Source organism: Cydia pomonella, chromosome 4 (assembly GCF_033807575.1).
Source record: "Cydia pomonella isolate Wapato2018A chromosome 4, ilCydPomo1, whole genome shotgun sequence".
NCBI classification, from domain to species: domain Eukaryota; kingdom Metazoa; phylum Arthropoda; class Insecta; order Lepidoptera; family Tortricidae; genus Cydia; species Cydia pomonella.
Window position 1 is genome coordinate 2,526,643 of NC_084706.1, and position 18,186 is coordinate 2,544,828.

Consider the following 18,186-nt stretch of genomic DNA (forward strand, 5'->3'; position numbering starts at 1 on the left):
CCTTGCATATTTTATGCTAAGTTGGTAACACTGCCGATCATGAGGGGTCATGACCGCAGACCTAGAAAATAATCCGGACAGTTTACATTGGCCAACAAGTGTGTCCACATGAGAAATCAAAGTGGGCCGTTGCATCTCTTTCTAATTAGGGTGACTATGAATTGTATGTATATACAAGTTGTATATGTGGGATATTAGGATAGCATGGAATATATAGTTTGGTCAGGATCTGTTGTCATTTGTGCATAGTCAGAGAGAATTTTACTGTCTTTTCGCTGTGCTAGTATTATGGCCACCGAAAAGGGATGGATATAGTTTTTTCTCTTCTGTAAAACTCTTCATATCTGTATCGCCTGTATTTCTTGAACCATGCGTCGTAGCCGTCTTAGCGCAAAAATAATCAAATTTTCTTTCAACCCTACGCACTGAATGACCTATCACATGACAACTGAGAACTGTCAAATATTAATTTGTGGGTGACTTGAAGAGCCGCAATTAGACCTCCAAAGAGTCACATGCGACTCGCTAGCCGCGGTTTGCCGACCCCTGAAATACGAGTAGGTAATTAAACCTATACAGAATATAAATTTTGATAAGATCCATCGACAAACCTACCTGTCATATATTTGACATACTTATATATGACACCCTATCTTGCGTCAACTTTGCTTTGTTATATATTTTATCAAGCTTGTTAAATTATTTAATTATTTTTAAGAGTTTAAAATGGCACCGAAAAAAGAAGCGGTCAAAAAAGACGTATGTGAAATCATTATTTCTACTAGATCATACATTTTGGCGACGCTGATTTAAAAAAATATAAAGTTCATGTAAATTTCCTACCGTCTCAGGATCCTGAGGAACAAATGCGCAAAAAGTTTCGCGCGAAATGCCTGTTCCGGGCGCTCGGACGGCTTGTGCTCGAGAACCGGTACTGGCTCATAGAGGGCGTTGACGAGTACGAGGGTTTGGACGACGTGAAGCGGCGGGTGGAACAAGCCGTTAGGGGGAAGCACAAGAAGAAACAGTTGCTGAATATAAACGTTAGAGGTCACTTTTATTACATAACATGGCACGAAGAAATTGCACTGTAGTAGCAAAGAGAATTGATTGTAATAGAGAGGTAAAGTCTGAGTAAAAAACGTGCCCCGTAGTTTGACATTCAAAACAGATGGCGCTGTACTGAGCCATATGTTTTGCGGTCACTGAATTGTCAAACGTCAACTTTTGACAATCAGAGTTACCGCAAAATTGTGGAAGGTAGAGGCAAGGAACAGAATCTCCTTAGGCAAAACTGTTGCAAAAGTGTCCAGCTGTCAGCTATAAATAATAGTTCCAAATCTCTCCAGAGTAGCGCTAGAGTAGCTAAGAACCTAGGCGTTGTTGACGGAGTGAAGTGACAGACATAGACATAGAAAAGTTTTATTTAACATCACAAATATCGCATTGGTACATTTGAACATAAAATCTTAAAACTACTAAAACAATTTTATACTGAGATGCGTTGGCTGACATATAAACAGCGTGATGTTAAAAAGGGGCTCGACTCAGCATAAAGTTGCAGTAAATGTACTGCAACGCTGGTTTTCAGTCGGTCCCTAGTAATAAAAACAAAACATAAGAAAACAAATTTCAAAACAAAAACATTAGGAAAAGGAAGAGAAGAAAAAGTTAGATGGGTGTGTATGTGTATATGTGACGAAACGGAGTGCAATTTATAAAATTATTTGTGTACCTACTGTGTAGTTTTTGTATGTGCTTTAGTTTGTGTACAATATCATATTAGAGCATTATCAAGCATTTTTTTTGTTTTTTTTTTTACAAGTATTCTAGGTATTGTAGCGCCACCTATCCATCTATTTATGGATTATTTATTTATTTATTTATCCATTTATTTATCTATCTATTTATGGTTTTTTGTCGGACACTTTTTGGTTAGTATAAGGAGATTCTGTTCCTTGCCTCTACCTTCCATACGCAAAATGTATGGAGCTGTACAGCGCCATCTCGTTTATCTCTCAAATTCAAAGCACGAAATTGTCTTAGATTAATTCACATCTTACGGGCCGATTCGAACTTTAAGAAATGTAGCACGCATGAGCAAACAGAAATGGGCATATATATATTATAGTGACTTCTTGGCCAGGACCACACCATAAACGGAAAAGAGCAAGACCAAGGCAGAGATGGATAGATGAAATAAATAGAGTAGCTGACAAAGACTGGATGTCCAAAGCTAATGATAGAGTTGTATGGAATAATATGGAGGAGGCCTTCACTCGAAGAGAGGTCCTTAATTCAAACTCTACTACATACTGAAATAATTTAATTAAACTGCATGACATATTGAATTGAAAAAAATAAAATAACAAAATGTATATTTCAAATCGTAAACGTATTCAATTGTAAAATTTAATGATTAATTTAAAAATTAAGATAAAATTACATTAAATTTTAATATAATTTATTGTTAAAATGGATTGTGAAATTGCCAATTTAAATTATTTTACACGTGAATGAAATTGTGATGTATTTTGATTTATTAAGGAATAAATGAGGCTATAATAATCCCTAAAAATAAAAAAAAGTTCGAATCGGGCCGTGAACCAATGTATCTACATGGCAGGGATTTACTTATAAATGAGGTTTAAAACCCATAGTATACAGCATGTTTCTGTCAGGAACAAAAAATCTGTAATCTTTGGTTTATGATTCTATAGATTTGGCATATCTAATGTCATCTGTATTTCCTAAACGATTGTAGCGCCATCTGCGCTAAGCTTTGCGCGTTATGCTCATTTGAATAATTTCAGGATAAAGCATTACTGAACAAGTTTGCTGAAGAGCGAACACCGCAAGAACAGCAATATCTCTACCGCATCTTGGGTGGCTTGAAGTGCTTCAAACGTTATCCTAATGTAGGTGACTCTTATACAGTGGCGGATTTGTGGTCTTGGCCGCCCTAGACCCCAGAGGGCCTACCGCGAACCACGTTCGACGTGTTGGCTCCCTGTCACACTTACGTACGAATTAACGAGTGCGACAGAGAGGCAACACGTCGAACGTGGTTCGCGGTAGGCCCTCAGGTCCTGTAGTGAATACTAGGCGCTCCTTTCTCAGTCCCGCCATATAGACTGCCGCCCCTAATATTTGGTCGCCTTAGGCCTGGGTCTACTGGGCCTTAGGGCAAATCCGCCATTGCTCTATACATATATCTAATGGTAGATTTTATTTATAAGTATGTACATATAACTCTGTACACCATACAACATATTTGCCAAGGAAATTTCTGGTTGTGTTATTTATTAGCTGTAGTTGGTTTTTGTTGGAAAACTTAATATATGAGAGAGTCAGGGCCGGATTTAGGGGAGGGCAACCGGGGCAGTCCACAAAAGAGGGGCCCCCCACAATAGAGAATTCGGTAAATTTACCATTTTATTTGGAAAAAATTTGGGGCCAGGGGGCCTCCACTCCTTTATTGCCCGAGGCCTCCAGACCTCTAAATACGGCATTGGAGAGAGTGTATTTTATGAAGTAGGTACCTTATATTCGCGAGTTTTGAGTTAAATGGAGTCGTGTGGAAAGACTTCCACCCATCATGCTTAGTAATAAAGGATTATGGAGAATTCACTGTCTTGGGTGAAACTCAAACACGCGACTCCGGGATACTCGTGGCAGCCCGCCCCTCCACCAACTGAGCTACCGAGTCTTACCTCTTTTATCTTCTAGTCTTTATTTTATTTATTTAAGTTATCTATAGACAGCGGCGTAGCGTATGTGTTTGCCGCCCGGGGCCGATCAGAAATTTGCCGCCCTAATTTATGATCAACATCACTTAGTCAGGTCATAAGTTCTGTCACATAGATTTTTACTGATAAAAAAGTTATAGATACAGTTTTGCATTAAGTGTTCAACATTTTTTTATACTACGTCGGTGGCAAACAATCATACGGCCCGCCTGATGGTAAGCAGTCTCCGTAGACTATGTACGTCTGCAACTCTAGAGGAGTTATATGCGCGTTGCCGACCCTGACACTCCGCACCCTCATTTAGCTCTGCCAACCTTACTCACCGGCAACACTATGAGTAGGGTCTAGTGTTATTTGGTTGCGGTTTTCTGTAAGGTGGAGGTACTTCCCCAGTTGGGCCCTCCTCTAGATCTGGAATGATATCCGCTGTGCTGTGCCCTACCACACAGAGCGAGATGACTTTTAAAGACGGATCCGGGTTCAAACATATGTAATATTCGAAAAAAAAGTTATATTTTATTTTATTTTTTATTTCGTGTGTATTCGCGTCTAACGACAATCCCAAAGTAAACAAGTAGTAAATTAATAAAACGAGCTTTACATTTTAAAGTAATTAAATTACATTTTTATCAGTATAAAACAAGCTTTCAAATCAAATCATGGCAAACATTTTTTATTAAAAGCTTTGTATAACATTTTATTTCTAAAACTTGTGACCGACTAAGTACAAGACAAAGTTAGTTGGAAAAGGTAAAATACAAAGAATATCTTCAAAAACTCGACTACTGAAAATTTGGCTCATAAACTTATGAAAAAAGAAAAAAAAAACATCTGAAATAATCAACAGAAATATTGTATATTTACTTCTTTTAAATAAATAAATACAATGTAACATGATTTACTTAATTACGTTCATACAGTGTATACAATTACACTGTATGAATGAGAAACCCGTCAGATTTTGACCACGTATTCCTGTTTTAAAGAGCAAAAAAATTTATTTGTCTTTGATCAAATTCGGCAAAAAAAAGTGTGTGTATGTGTTTTCTGCACACGACACGTTATTTATTTTTATATGTTGGCAAAAAAACTTTACAATGAATAAATAGTTTTTTTTTAGTTGCAGATAAATTTTGCGAGTTTCCTTTAAAACTTTAATGCCTCTTAGTAAGACCACATAGTGCTTGCGTCGTCGCAGCCATAAAGGCGTTTTTGACTGAGTTATTTCAAAAACGAATTTTCACAAGAATTGTCATTATCTTTGTAACAAGACCGATTTTAGAAAACTTTGTATGACATTTTAGTTTCTAAACATGTTATCAAGAATACACTTTTAACATCTGTCGGATTCCCATTGTATATATTCAATATTCACAAAAATATTCAAAGGATAGCCGTGGTTGTGTGCTACGGTCATAAGCTTTAAGAGGGAAGTATATAGCACGGGATCGTCCATACAAAAAGAGAAAACGTTTTTCCACTTCTAAATATTTTCTCTTCTCCATTATTTTTTAGTATGTTATTGACACAATGAAAAAACTAAGTTTATAGGTTTTCCTTTTTTTCAAAATTTAAAAACAATAAACACATAAATAATTCTTAAAAAAAGCGAAACCTATAAACCTATAATAAACTATGCTGAAGGATGGACATCAAAATCAAAGTGATTTGTTAAGATTTAGTTAGTGGAAAACGTTTTCTCCCGAAATGTAATTTCATAGATAAAATACCGTTATTTCGCTAGGATCGCAAAGCTATTCTTCCCTCTTCATGTAAAGGTAAATGATTATTTCAGGTGAGAATGTTTTCTTATTTCATACGTTTTAGAGCGCGATTTTCAGTAGTCGTCTGCCTTACATTTAATTATTAATTATGGGGTTATAATTTCGTATTTAATTATTTTACGGAGGCGGAAAGCGGCAACTTCGTTTAGCGCAGCGGGAGCAAATTTAACGCTTTCCGCCCGGAGGGCAGAAAATAACTATTAAAGTAATTTTACATTATTTTTGTGGCTGGGCGGGCGCCTTCTGTACCTACAGCAGCAAAGCGCCCAATGCATTAGGTTACGCCCGATGCTTTTGCATGAGGGCGCCGAAAAGCGCCCGTTATTCGATCGCCCGCAGCGCGACACTTACGTCGAGCTACGCCCGACTCTTTCAATATGAGGGCACCGAAGGCGCCCGGCATTGAATCGTGCGTATCGCGCCACGTTTATCGGGCTGCGCCCAACTATTTTTGAACGAATGATGGCGCCGAGGGCGCCCGGCTGTAGATCGCGCGCAGAAGGCGCCGTGTTAAATTTGATGTGACGTCATATAGGGTTATAGGCGTGTTATAGGTTATACCTATAACCAGCGGACAAGCGAGTAAGCTCGTCGGTGGTTTGGAACGCCGCACTCCGGTAGCGATTGACCGCCCCCGCACACCCGCCCCATGCCGTTCGCTCTCGCGGTGCGTTAGTTCATTTCGTGGCTTGATTTGAAAATATTGATATCTTAATTTTATATTTTTAAATACCGTTTTTGCCGCCCCCTCTTATGTGCCGCCCGGGGCCATGGCCCCCCTAGCCCCCCCCTCGCTACGCCTCTGTCTATAGAATTACATTGTTTTAAACGCACGCACGCACGCACGCACGCACGCAAACTGCTAGTTTCAATGCTACTTCTAGCCATAAAGGGGTTTAAAAAAAACTGTGATATTGCACAATGTGACAGTGTGTGAGTTTGCCAGCCCATCGCTCACAACTCACTTGAAACCATATCCCACAGTCGACTTCTATACGACACCCAGGGGAGGAAAGGGCGTGGTGGAATTCTTAAGAGGCTGTCAATACCTAAAGCGCGCACACTGTCTATTTGTATCGGAGTAAATGAGATAGCACTGTCGCATGTTACTGGGCCTGGGCAAGGGAATAATAAGAAAAATATTTAAATAAAAAAAGTGGATTATTAGTGTAATATTTTACTCAACAGCGGTTTAGATATAAATGTTTTGAAATTGTGATTTTAATTGCAGACCCATACCTAAGTCAAAACAATAAAGACATAGAACCGTTTAATTGTGATTTTAAGACCCATCTTTGCAATTATTTTCTATCGAGCCGATTTCGTTCAATCATGTATCGAGTACAACCACGGTCTTTGAAATATAATTAATATGAACATATATTTTTCTTACTTGACTAAAACAAATAGTCTTTCTTAAAAAACTGTTTAAGTAACATCAATTTCAAGGACATTGGGTGTTGACAGCCTCTTAACTTGACTCCACACGGGTCTAACGGGGTAACGGGTTACGGGTATATATAAAAAAATATTAAGCATTGTTATATTCCTGTATAATTCAACATTAACTTCCACCGATATTTTGATTTTATTCAAAAGAACGTGAAGAGAAAACTCGCGGCGGCGACATACTTCAAGTACTACGGTCCGAACCGCGTGATCGTGCGGCAGCACCACGAGGCCCACGCCATGTACTTCATAGTGACCGGAGACGTCACCGTAAGCCAGCTGGTGTACGATGACCTGCTGCAGCAGCACGTGTCCGTCGACGTCGGCACCATGGCCGCCGGAGACATGTTCGGGGAGGTGTCTCTGCTCCATAATATACCGAGGACCGCTACTGTCACTACCAACGGTAAGGCGTTTTGTCTTAGGCTGAGGAGAAGAGAAGACTAGCGGAGATGTGGGGAATCAACCAATGGCATTGGTCGTAACCTCCGCTCCGTTGGATTACAATCAATTGCGGCGCGGAAAATACAACCAATAGCATTGGTTGATTCGCCACATCTTCTTTCGTTTCCGCCCTAGTGGACAGGCAGCCTTTTCCTAATTTTTTTGGTAGTGTTTACAGCTTCTTGCTGAGATTCGTGTCATTAAATAAGGTGCATACTTCCCTCTGTGTCGAGTTCAGCATGGAACAAAACCATTAGAGTTACCGATTTCACTACCTACTCATGTAGGAGAGAAAGTATATTCGGCGAAAATTAATGGCTTCGGAGAAATCATTAAAATATTTATACCTACGCGCTAACCTTATTTTTTTTAACTTGATTATTTCAAAAAGTATCAATATAAGTCGAATATACCTTACAAAATAATGCTTAGGAAACTACAATGGTTATCAAAGTATGTAGACAAATTTCGGTGTATCCGAAACCATTAATTTACGCTGAGCACAGATACATGGGAATTTAACCGATAGCTGTTCTGCCCCTATCATTGGCCTTCATTTGATCCTTACTATACGTGAAATTTTGTATACGTACTCGTACTTCTTATACTTAGGTATCTAACTTTAACAAGAGCAGTAGAAAACAAAAGTCAGTTAATTGCAGTGAACACATTTCCTTAAAAGATAACTGCAAGTCGACAGAGACTTGGCGGTCAATATTTGTTTGCCGTTACCAAGTAACCAAATGTGTTGGTTCACTGGGTTTACACTATACTTCGGTTTTATCCCAATACATCATAATAAATGTTACATACAATTTTGATTTTGTATATCGTTAAAGTTACAAAACTAATTTTGGTGCTAATAATGTGAGGTTCCTTCAGGGATAATTCCGCTTGATGGTCTCGTTATTCACGGGCGACCATTTCCATCTCATCGATATTCGTTGTCCTGAACTCTAGGTCACTGTGAGTTGTTGGCGTTGATGAAGGAAGACTTCAAGAATGTGCTGCAGGAGTCAGTGCAGAAGCAATGGGAGGAGGTGCGGCGTGCCATGTCGGCGTTTACTTACTTCGATAGTCTCGATGAGGTGAGATGACTGGTCCTCCTGGATCATAGTACTAATTACCTCAATAAATGTAAATTTTTTTTTTTATTGTAACTGGGTCGCTATTCTTTTGGTTTGTTCGATTTCAAAACAAAAGAAATTTAATTGCCAGTGTTTCTTATATCATTGGTCTTAGGAGGCTGGGTGTGTAAAGTTTGTTTAGTAGTATTTTAACTATGATCGGCTAATAGGAAAATCTTGTCGAAAGATGACTGCAAAGGCACGTCCAAGTCTTCTTCTTCCTCGCGTTGTCCCGGCATTTTGCCACGGCTCATGGGAGCCTGGGGTCCGCTTGACAACTAATCCCAAGATGTGGCGTAGGCACTAGTTTTTACGAAAGCGATTGCCATCTGACCTTCCAACCCAGAGGATAAACTAGGCCTTGTTGGGAGTAGTCCGGTTTCCTCACGATGTTTTCCTTCACCGAAAAGCGACTGGTAAATATCAAATGATATTTCGTACATAAATTCCGAAAAACTCATTGGTACGAGCCGGGGTTTGAACCCGCGACCTCCGGATTGCAAGTCGCACGCTCTTACCGCTAGGCCACCAGCGCTTCTAAGTATTGAAACAAAAATACACATTTGTTTTTCTATTTTAAACCTGTAACTCTACATGACCTAAGCTCAGCTAGGTAATTATATGTATAAGAGCTAATGTTGTATAGGTATAATGACCGGATTGGAAACAAGTCCAAGAAAATCAATTATAGTGAACTTAGGTTAATAGCTAATTTCGAGTCTTAAAAGCTCGAGGCGCAAAGACTTTAAGATATTATCATATGCAAGCTTTTTTTGTGTTTTCTTAACAAGGTGTATAGTTTTGCGAGAATTCACCTTGAGGCTGCGTTTCTGCCAATATAATGTTGTCCCCTATTCTGCGCTAAGCGAGTACAGGTACATAAAGTAATTCTATTGGTTCTTAATAAACACATCCGTCGTTTCGTATCCTCGCACATCTTTGGTGAAAACACAGCCTCACGGCCTTGGAGTCATAAAGATTCGCGAGTCTTTAAGCCTCTGTAGCCGTCGTGCAGGTCAGGATCTCGACGACTTAAATAAAACTTCGATTTATAATGAAGCGAAGTATAATCTTCCAAAGGGTACTGGTTTACAAGGGTTCTTGTCAAAACGGTTCAATGTAGAGAAGTGGGTGTTGATAGTATGGAGGATGATGAAAGAGTGATTTGCAATATATGATCAGTACAAAAAGGTAATTTAAATTTAGATTCTTCTAATTGGCCGCGATACAGAGTATGTGGAGCGCTCCTATTGGTGCTTTTAAAAAGCCTCCGAATACTAGCCGAGCCCAACGGCTGCGTTTAGCTACTGCATTTATTTTTATAGAATAATAAGTTGCATTCGCAACAGCCTCGAAATTAGCTCCAACTCACAACACTAATTGTACTAAAAAAGTTGTTATTTTATCAGGTAGCCCGGCGCGAAGGCTGTATAGTAGCGAAAATGAAGTCATACGCACGGAACGAGACCGTGCTGGGAGATGGAATAGGAGTGTCGAATTTCGTGTATTTCGTACTGTCCGGGCGCTGCCAGATGATTGAGTCGCTCCAGGTTATCGTCACTCAGCACCTCAGACGCAGCCACTATACGTTGTACGATCCCTATGTAAGTATCTATGTACCTGTTTTGGACACTTGAACCGTGTTTTCGGTCGAACCAAACTTATCAAAATGTTAACCATATTTTAAGATACCTGAAGAGGAAAGTGAAAAAGATTTAGAGGAAAAATGGTTTGCGGCGTATAAAAATAGGAGAAGAAGTACTTTTGAAGATAAATCTGAAATAGATGCAGCCACATCTCAATATAGATCAAGCAAAGGGGTTTTGAGAAGCAGCCGCTTGTTGAAGACAGGAAGTGAGAATAAGCGAGAGCAATCGGTAACACTCATGGACGTGGCACCGAGCAAGTCGACTTGTGAGAGAAGCACTCAAGATTTTCTGCATCCTAGTGAACACAGACAATCTGTCAGGTTAGTTTCTTACCTTTCACACTTTTCAACCCATAGTTATTAGAACAAACAAAAAATTATACACACACACACACACACACACACACACACACACACACACACACACACACACACACACACACACAACACATTCGGTTACATACATCACGACTAACTGAGCCCTATTAGGCGGTATCGATTTTATTACTTCACGTTAAAAACTACAACAGTTTTGATGACGTCGTAGATTACTTCTATTTTTAGGGTTCCGTACCCAAAGGGTCAAACGGGACCCTATTACTGAGACTCCGCTGTCCGCCCGTCCGTCCGTCCGTCTGTCACCAGGCTGTATCTCATGAACCGTGATAGTTAGCCAGTTGAAATTTCTGCAGATTATGTATTTCTGTTGCCGATATAACAACAAATACTAAAAACAGAATAAAATAAATATTTCTTTCCAACCTCGAGTTTCTCATCCAATCACCGAAGTTAAGCAACGTCGGGTGGGATCAGTACTTGGATGGGTGACCGTTTTTATACATAATTGGTACCAGTGCCGGATTAACCATTAAGCAAAATAAGCACTTGCTTAGGGCACCACGTCTAGGGGGGCACCAAAATCGTGGGAAAAAACGGGTAATTTGTAAGTACATGAAACTTTGTGCGTCGTGTATAGGGCACGTAAGTGCGTCTCCAACGCAAGCCTTTGCCCCTACGAGGGCCCATTCCATCAGGCTTGCAATATGCTGATTTTTTCATCATACTTTACCTATTGGTTCGTGGTTGATTTTTGATTTCCAGCATTCTGCAAATCTGTCAGCCTTTGGGCCAAAGGGCCTTACACCCAACGTAGAGCTCAGTTTTAGAAATCTACTTGTCTTCAACCCTACGTGGAGCTTTTTCTTCAGCCTTCTCGGAGTGTCGAATTTAATAGTAGATCTACACTTTCGTCTTAATTTATAATTATGTCGTGTCCGAATTTCGCTCTCTTGCAACTCGGCCTTCGGATTCGCACCGAAGTCTTAACAAATTTTCGAGGATCGGAATTTGTCACTCATGCTGCCCGAGCTCTTGCACACCAGATTGGTTTACGACGTATTGCACACGGCCAAGCTCGTGCGAACTAATTGTCAAAGTTTTATTATAAAAAAACTGATGACGGAATCAAAGGCTAAAGTGCAGGTTCGGGGCTTCGTTTCCCACGAAGGTCGAAAACCAAAAGCATACGGTTTTATTTGAACCAAAGGTTTCCTTTAGCAGAATTAATCTTTGGTTTCCTAAGATGTAATTAAAAAGTGATGCCACCCAGATTTTTGATTCAGGTTTATTTTAGCTTCGGCGAAGTCGGTAAGTCGGAGGTCAATAACTGTTTAAGTTTAGGTTCTAAGTTACGTTTGTTCTCATTTTCGACAAAATCTAAAATGTAGATCATACCACATTTCATTCAAATAGGTGCAGCGGTTATTGATTCCCCACATAAACTTCCACCCTTCTTTACACATCCTTAGCGATGATTTTTTTAGATTAAGTAAAACTATCCTGTCCTTTCTTGGGACTAAACTGTAAACTCTTGATTATATTTTTGGGTCTAAACTAATTATCTCTATACCAAATTTCATTTCAACTAAATTGGTTCAGCGGTTGAAGCGTGAAGAGGAATATTTAAAAAAAATGAAAATTTTACATGTTTCACTTCGGAATGGAGTCAATGTGATCGTAAATGAGTTCGGCATTCCCGATTTATACGAAAACGATACCAAACATAGCCTAGTAGCTTAACTGATGTAGATATCAAGGTAAAGTTGAGAGCCCACCCCCTCCTCTAAAAATGTACACTACAAAACTTGGTGGCTCCACTTTTTAACTAAATCAACCCTTGGGTCCTAACTCCTAGGGGCCAATCCTGCCAAAGGAAATCTTCGGTTCGAAACGCCTATTTCATCGGCTGCAACTAACTCTAATCAAGTGCCCTTTTGAGCGAGGCCAAATTCCGAGCAGCAGGAGAGCCATGATCAAATTGGTTCGATTTCGTTAGGTCTTATTCATACTCGGCTTTTTACTTTATGCAAAAGTTAGCCTTAAGCCTCACATTTTGGCCATGTGTCCAAATCCAGGCTTTCGTCTCTCGCGGCTGGGCATTATGCCTTATTTACAATTCGCCATTGGTTTTTTTTTATAGCGCGCCGCCATCAGACTCCCCAGGCGTCTAACCTTATGAGGACCTCAGCCTTCGGCCTCATTCACACAATTTGTCAATTCCAAGTTCTGCTTTCTTGCAGCGTGGCCTTTGGCCTCATACATAAAAGCGCCGATCGGACCGCGCTTTCAGCCTTATGAAGAGCTCAGCTTTCGACTTAGTTTTTTAAGACACTTGGCCATAGATTCTTGCCAGAGTTCGGCCCTGCTGAAGCTCGACCTTTGGCCTCACATGAATGCGCTTCTCAGAAAAGCTCTCTTTTCAACCCTGTGTGGAGCTCGACCTTAGTCCTCGCTTACACTGGGTATCTTTTCAGTCACAAAACCCAGCTCTCTCGCAACTCCGCCTTTAGGTCTTGCTCGGAAGCGCCAAGTGGCCACTCCGGATCTTCAACCTTATGAGTATGGCCGTTGGATTCGTTTTTTGACTATTTCCACCATTGGTTCAATTCCAAGCACTGCTATCCTACAGTTCGGCCTTCGGCCTCGCACGATTGCCCGCCACGGTAGAAACAACTGAGTGTCAACCGTGAACCACGTTCGACGTGTTGTCTCCCTGTCGCACATACGAATTTACAATTGCCTCTGGGCCTCAGTCCTTATGTAACTTTCCTACTTACTTTTGGTCATGTTACTTCTAGGGTTTATTTGTGAAGTGAACCAAAGCAGGTTTTAATCACATAGCATAGTTAGCCGGAAAGGCAAGTACACAATCATAGATATAGGTAATTTCAGTCATTTAGTTCACGCATGCTTTGATAAAGGTGACATTAGGATGGCGACTGCACCAGCATTACTGTTGCAACGTTACTGCTGCAGCACTGTTAATTTCCTTGATAAAATAAGTAATGGATTGAAAATACAAATTGCAGCAGTAATGCGACCAAGAACGTCACTTAGTTTACAAAAAAAAAATCAATGTTGTCTATGTAATCTGGATGAGCCTAGGCAGAGGGGGCACCAAGATCTAGAAATGCTTAGGGCATCAAAATTTCTTAATCCGGCACTGATTGGTACGGAACCCTTCCTGTGCGAGTCCGACTCGCACTTGGCCGGTTTTTTATTATTTGTATTCATTTCGTTTTTAGACGTTAGAGTAGGTGCTCTGGAGGAGATCAAGCAGTTCTCTATTTTGAAACACCTTTATTGACTATGGAAATCATCATCATATTTCAGATTAAGCGTGGCAATCCCCGTCGATTCTCAAGAGGATACGAATAACACCGAAAAGCAGGAATCAGCTGATTTGAAAACATATTTCATGCAGGTTAGCCAAGCTCCGCTGTAATTCATATTTCAGAAGCACAATTGTGTTGTTGTTCTTGCGTGTTGTGTTCTTGTGTGATGTTGTTGTCAGGGATCGGAAACCGGTATTTTTTCTATGGGAACGAAAACGGTATTTTTTCGTTCTTTGTTAATTATTTCATTTCTAACTGGGCAATCTAATAAAACGAAGTCGTTATCTAAAAACACAACCGAGTCTTATATTTGGAGTATAAAATTAACCGAAATATATGTTTATTTCAAAGTTTTTCCAAAAAACCGGTTCCGATCCCTGGTTGTTGTTGTTTGTTGTGTTGTTGTTGTTGCCGGAAGCGTAATTTTTCATTTTATCCTTAAATATAAAATTTAAAATATTTAAAGTTAAGGAATGTCGTTATAAACGTCATAATGTCATAAAAATTGCATTAATAATGATTGATGACATAACCACTCATTTGGCAAACCCACCCCTAAAAAAATCGGCTAAGAGCATGTCGGGCCATATTCAGTGTAGGGTTTCATAGTTACCATTCTGTAAAAGTAGGCTAAAGTTAATTAGTAAGTAGATATAATGCAAATTACAAGTATAAGGGAGTACCTTTGCATTGATTTGTATGTCTTTTTACTTTTAAGAAGAGAAGATTTTTTGCAATAACTCGAAAACTACTGGACTGATTATGGTCGCTAGAGTTTTCATTGAAAGTATTTATTAAGCTTTTGTTTAACGGTTTTTTTCATATCTTAACCTGTCATTTTGACTTATGTATTTGTAAGAAAGGGATAAATCATAAATTTATTTGATGCTTGTAAAGTTTTATGAATAAAGGAGTTAGTATTGACATACCGACATCAATGAATGAGATCTAGGAGCAATGTTTATCTATCAGTAAGTAATTCTGCAGGTGGCTATCTTCAACCCTGGGTCCACGTTTGGTTTCGGTGAGAACATGCGGGACCGGCGCATCGTCGCGCTCACGCCCGTCGACTGCATGCTGCTGCCCAAGGTCTGGCTGCTGCAGCGGAACACTGCCAACATCTGGACTCGCATACAGCACTACCTTGAGAAGAAGGTGTCTTTATTTCACTATAATATTAACCATCTGTTCTAGGAAGCCGTTTCACAAGTATATTTGCATTACCTATTTTGTCTGAATTGTGAACGACAAAAATATAGCAATCACATAATTTCGAGCATACAGACGCTGCGTGCATCTATATAGTAAACACCCCTATGATGGGTCTGGCACCAGTAATGGGATGGTATAGACAATAGGGTTGTTTCCATCTACAAATCTTAGGGCAGAATTGTATCCCAATAAATTCTTTTGGACTATAAGAACATGTTAAACTACTTTTAGGGGACCTGTAATGACTATATTTTTGTAAATATTGAATTTAAAATATCTTTTGGCACACGTCACGTGACCAAACTCGAAACGTCTTTGAAGATTCTGATGACGTCACAACTCTCGGATTGACACTGTTGACAGTTAGGCGATAAACAACAAATGACAAATGTCAGTTGACAGTTCGTATCTTCTACGTGTCTATGTAGTTATGTGTCAAACCGTAAACTGTGACGTCACACAGTTTTCAAAGAGCGTTTTGGGCGCTAAAGCATCTGTCAAAATGTATTTTGTTAATTTAACATATTTAAAGCCGTTTTCAGTATAAAAGTTGAATTTTAGGGCCAGTTTTAGTTGATATAGAACGTAATACAAGCGTTTCAAAAAATTGGAAAGAACCCTATTCCTGGCAACATTTTACCATAAACAAGAGCCATAGAGCAGAGAGCTGTATAATTTTTCATTGACATTTATTAGTTGGAAAATTAATAGCGCCGTACATCCCATGGCAGAAGAAAAAAATATTATTTTGTTTATAATATTTGCAACCAACAATGCCGGATTTAGAGGTCTGGAGGCCTCGGGCAATAAAGGAGTGGAGGCCCCCTGGCCCCAACTTTTTCCAAATAAAATGGTAAATTTTCCGAATTTTCTATTGTGGAGGTCCCGGGGCGGTAGCCCCGGTTGCCCTCGCCTATAGGACATTCAACTTTTAACGCATAAGGGGGCAGAAATTTTACAGGTGTCGGTGAAATATCAAAATACTAAAATTTTATCTTAAATGTTCCATGATTGGTGCCGTTAACAAAGTATTTATGTAAGTGTCATGTTTTTAGTACAATCGTGATATAATAGAGAGCTTTTCAGTCGAGTACCGTGATTAGGCAGCAAAGCTTTCTGAGTAGTATTTAAAAGCTTAATTATATCACTATTAAAATAAATAAAAAATAAAAATAAAAATAAAATAAAAATAAAAATCATTTATTTCGGACGACACAATCCATATTTTGTTAGTTCAAATATACTTAAATTACTATGTTAGTACCTAAACTAAGATGTTGGGAGGTCCAGTGCCTAATTAATGCACTGTCCCATCTCCCTGCCACGACGGCCAGGAGACTGTGGCGGCTGTCGCGCACCCTTCGGAGCGTCGCGGCGCAGCGCACTATTGTACACTTGTACGAGTCATCTAAAACGGGTAATACTTTTTCACTATAAAACCTAAATAATTAATGTAATATCTGAAATATCCGGATATCTGTCTATCATAAGATCCGGATCCAACGAGTTATTGGATCCGGATATTACGGATCCGTTAAATATGGTCATATTAGTCATGTACCTATAGCAGAAACAATTATCGAATGATATTTATAAATTATTTCATACCATTTTGTTATTTAAATATAGTATTTTCAATATTTAATCAATTAAATTGATACTTATAGCACATCAAGTATGATTGGTACCGTGTCAAAATGAATATTATAGTTGAGTTGGGAGCCCATACATGAAAAGTATGCAATTACATTTTGGTATATGAAATATTAATTTAACCATTACAGTAGACGAGTAGAAAATAAGCGATTTCCATACAATATTTTGAGCATTTTATGATGGAATTTCTCTACCTACCTCATTGACCGAGCGTCAGCGAAAGTCTCCCTTTCTGCTTGTGCAAAACGCTTTCGTATGTCCGGATACTCCGGATGTTCTCTGCAGGTCATATTTTTCAACTGATTTTGTGATCAGGTTCGGTACCTAGTTGATGGATAGAATTTTTCTGTCGTTTCGTTTCTCGGAAATTTTCAAAATGGTAGAAATTGGCATAAAGGATTTAAGTGCCAGTTGGGTCTAACGCACTTAAAGGTCGTTGACTTGTGACAATGATTCAATTAAGTATTTTAATTTTTAAATTGTTCAAGCTTAATGAAGCTTATCGCGACTAGCGCGAAGTCTGTAGCTCACAGAACCACTAGTTGTAATGCCTATCATAGCGTTCTAGCTCAAAAAAACAAATAAACGTTACCGTGCGAATATTAATTTTGACATATATACAAACGTGTATCCGCTCCACCTTTGCAGCATACTCGTAGTACGCTCCCCAGGTACACAAACTTTGACACTGAGTCTAGGTTCTCACCCCCCCAGTGACAGCGGATCCGTTATACTTGACTTAACGCGCATGCTAACTGTCTTACGTCTGTTGATCCGCAGGCTGATAAGCCTCTTCTTTAAGACTTTCAAGATTGGCTTCTAGCCGAGCAAGAGTAGGCGAAATCAACACGATGTCGTCCGCGTAGTCCAAGTCCTCTAAAACGTTCTTCTCCCATGGTATACCTCTTGGTGTCGATACCACATTACGCATGACGTCATCCAAGAGAATCACAAATAAAAGCGGTGATAGAAGGCATCCTTGCCTTACTCTGGCTGATATATGTATCGGCGCTCCAAGCTCTTTTTCATGGACCACCCTGCATGTGCTACCTTCGTATAAAGAGCGTATCCCACTACAGCTGAAACACCAAGGGTTTTCCAGAGATAATTTCACAGTCTACGACCGTAAACGTAAAGCTGTGGGTAAAGGAAGGACAATAGCGTGACAGTGTATAAATTTGTTTCGCAGATCCCCACGAAGCATAAGCTGTTCAAAGAGTTCGTGACAGCGCGCCGCTGGCGGGAGTTCCGCGACCAAGTAGTGTCGGACGTGGTGGCGCGCTCCAGTGCTGTCAACTTCACCACTGTGCACGACGTGCCTTACTCGATACGCATGGAGGAGATGCTCGATATTTAAGGTTTTTTTTTAAGTGAAATTGTGTAACTTGTTTGGTAATGTAATTTTATTTTAGTTAATTTTCGAATAAATGGTATTAAGTTGTA

The 18,186-nt window shown here is 39.6% G+C and overlaps 1 protein-coding gene across 1 annotated transcript; it reads left to right on the plus strand.

Moving 5' to 3' along the window:
• Window positions 1–555: 555 nt before the first annotated feature.
• Window positions 556–18,186, plus strand: LOC133516847 (uncharacterized). The gene is made up of 10 exons (XM_061849839.1): window positions 556–759; window positions 852–1,043; window positions 2,814–2,918; window positions 7,133–7,388; window positions 8,387–8,514; window positions 9,963–10,157; window positions 10,242–10,522; window positions 13,874–13,964; window positions 14,863–15,030; window positions 17,933–18,186. The coding sequence occupies exons 1-10, from the start codon at window positions 727–729 to the stop codon at window positions 18,098–18,100; spliced, it is 1,617 nt and encodes a 538-aa protein (XP_061705823.1). The 5' UTR covers window positions 556–726; the 3' UTR covers window positions 18,101–18,186.

Coding starts and splice junctions, on each gene's coding strand:
- LOC133516847 (XM_061849839.1), top strand. CDS start 727: ATGGCACCGAAAAAAGAAGCGGTCAAAAAAGAC. Junction 13,965..14,862: donor TGAAAACATATTTCATGCAG/GTTAGCCAAGCT, acceptor GTAATTCTGCAG/GTGGCTATCTTCAACCCTGG. Junction 15,031..17,932: donor AGCACTACCTTGAGAAGAAG/GTGTCTTTATTT, acceptor TTTGTTTCGCAG/ATCCCCACGAAGCATAAGCT.